Here is a 968-nt window from a genome sequence, read left to right as displayed (position 1 = left end):
AATTTACTATATCTGCAGATGGAGAACAAATTAAAAATAGAAATTTTGAATGTAACTGCCATTGTGGAATTTGTTCTCTTGGGTTTTCTGATATTCTCAATATCCAATGGATTCTTTTTGGAGTATTTTTAGTCATCTACCTAACTATCCTTATGTGCAATAGCATCATAATATTGATAATAAGAATTGACTCTGCTCTGCAGACCCCCATGTATTTTTTTCTCAGCAATTTTTCCTTCTTAGAAATCTGTTATGTAACAGTCACTATCCCAAGAATGTTCATGGACCTATTGACCAAGAAAGGAAATATTTCTTTCTTTGCCTGTGCTGCACAAATGTGTTTTGTCCTTATGTTTGGAGGTTCAGAGTGTCTTCTCCTGACAGTGATGGCCTATGACCGCTATGCGGCCATCTGTAACCCTCTGCATTATACTCTAGTCATGAACCACAAGGTTTGTGTCCAGCTGGTGACTGTGTCATGGATCAGTACAGTTCCAGTTGTAATTGGGCAAACATGCCAGATTTTCTCGCTGCCCTTTTGTGGGTCTAACACAATTAATCATTTCTTCTGTGACATCCCCCCAGTACTCAAACTTGCTTGTGGGGACACATTTGTGAATGAGATAGCAATCTATGTAGTTGCAGTGGTCTTCATTATGGTTCCATTTCTGTTGATTGTTTTCTCCTATGGCAAAATTATATCCAGCATTCTGAAATTGTCATCAGCCAAAGGGAGAGCTAAAGCCTTCTCCACCTGCTCCTCTCACCTGATAGTTGTAGTCTTATTCTATGGAACAGCTACCATCACTTATTTACGACCCAAACCAAATCAGTCTGAAGGAGTTGGAAAATTGATCTCTCTTTTCTACACTGTTTTGATCCCAACATTGAATCCCATTATATATACTCTGAGGAACAAAGACATCATGGTAGCACTGAGAAAACTACTAACAAAGTTATTAATGTGA

At 38.3% G+C, this 968-nt stretch overlaps 1 protein-coding gene across 1 annotated transcript; it reads left to right on the top strand.

Moving 5' to 3' along the window:
- Positions 1–968, top strand: LOC125079384 (olfactory receptor 10AG1-like). Its single transcript, XM_047692961.1, is given in 2 exon segments — positions 1–73; positions 76–968. Coding segments are annotated over 2 exon segments (948 nt in total). The 5' UTR covers positions 1–18.

The sequence above is a fragment of the Lutra lutra genome, chromosome 10 (assembly GCF_902655055.1).
Source record: "Lutra lutra chromosome 10, mLutLut1.2, whole genome shotgun sequence".
NCBI classification, from domain to species: domain Eukaryota; kingdom Metazoa; phylum Chordata; class Mammalia; order Carnivora; family Mustelidae; genus Lutra; species Lutra lutra.
This window is presented reverse-complemented; position numbering and strand designations above follow the sequence as displayed.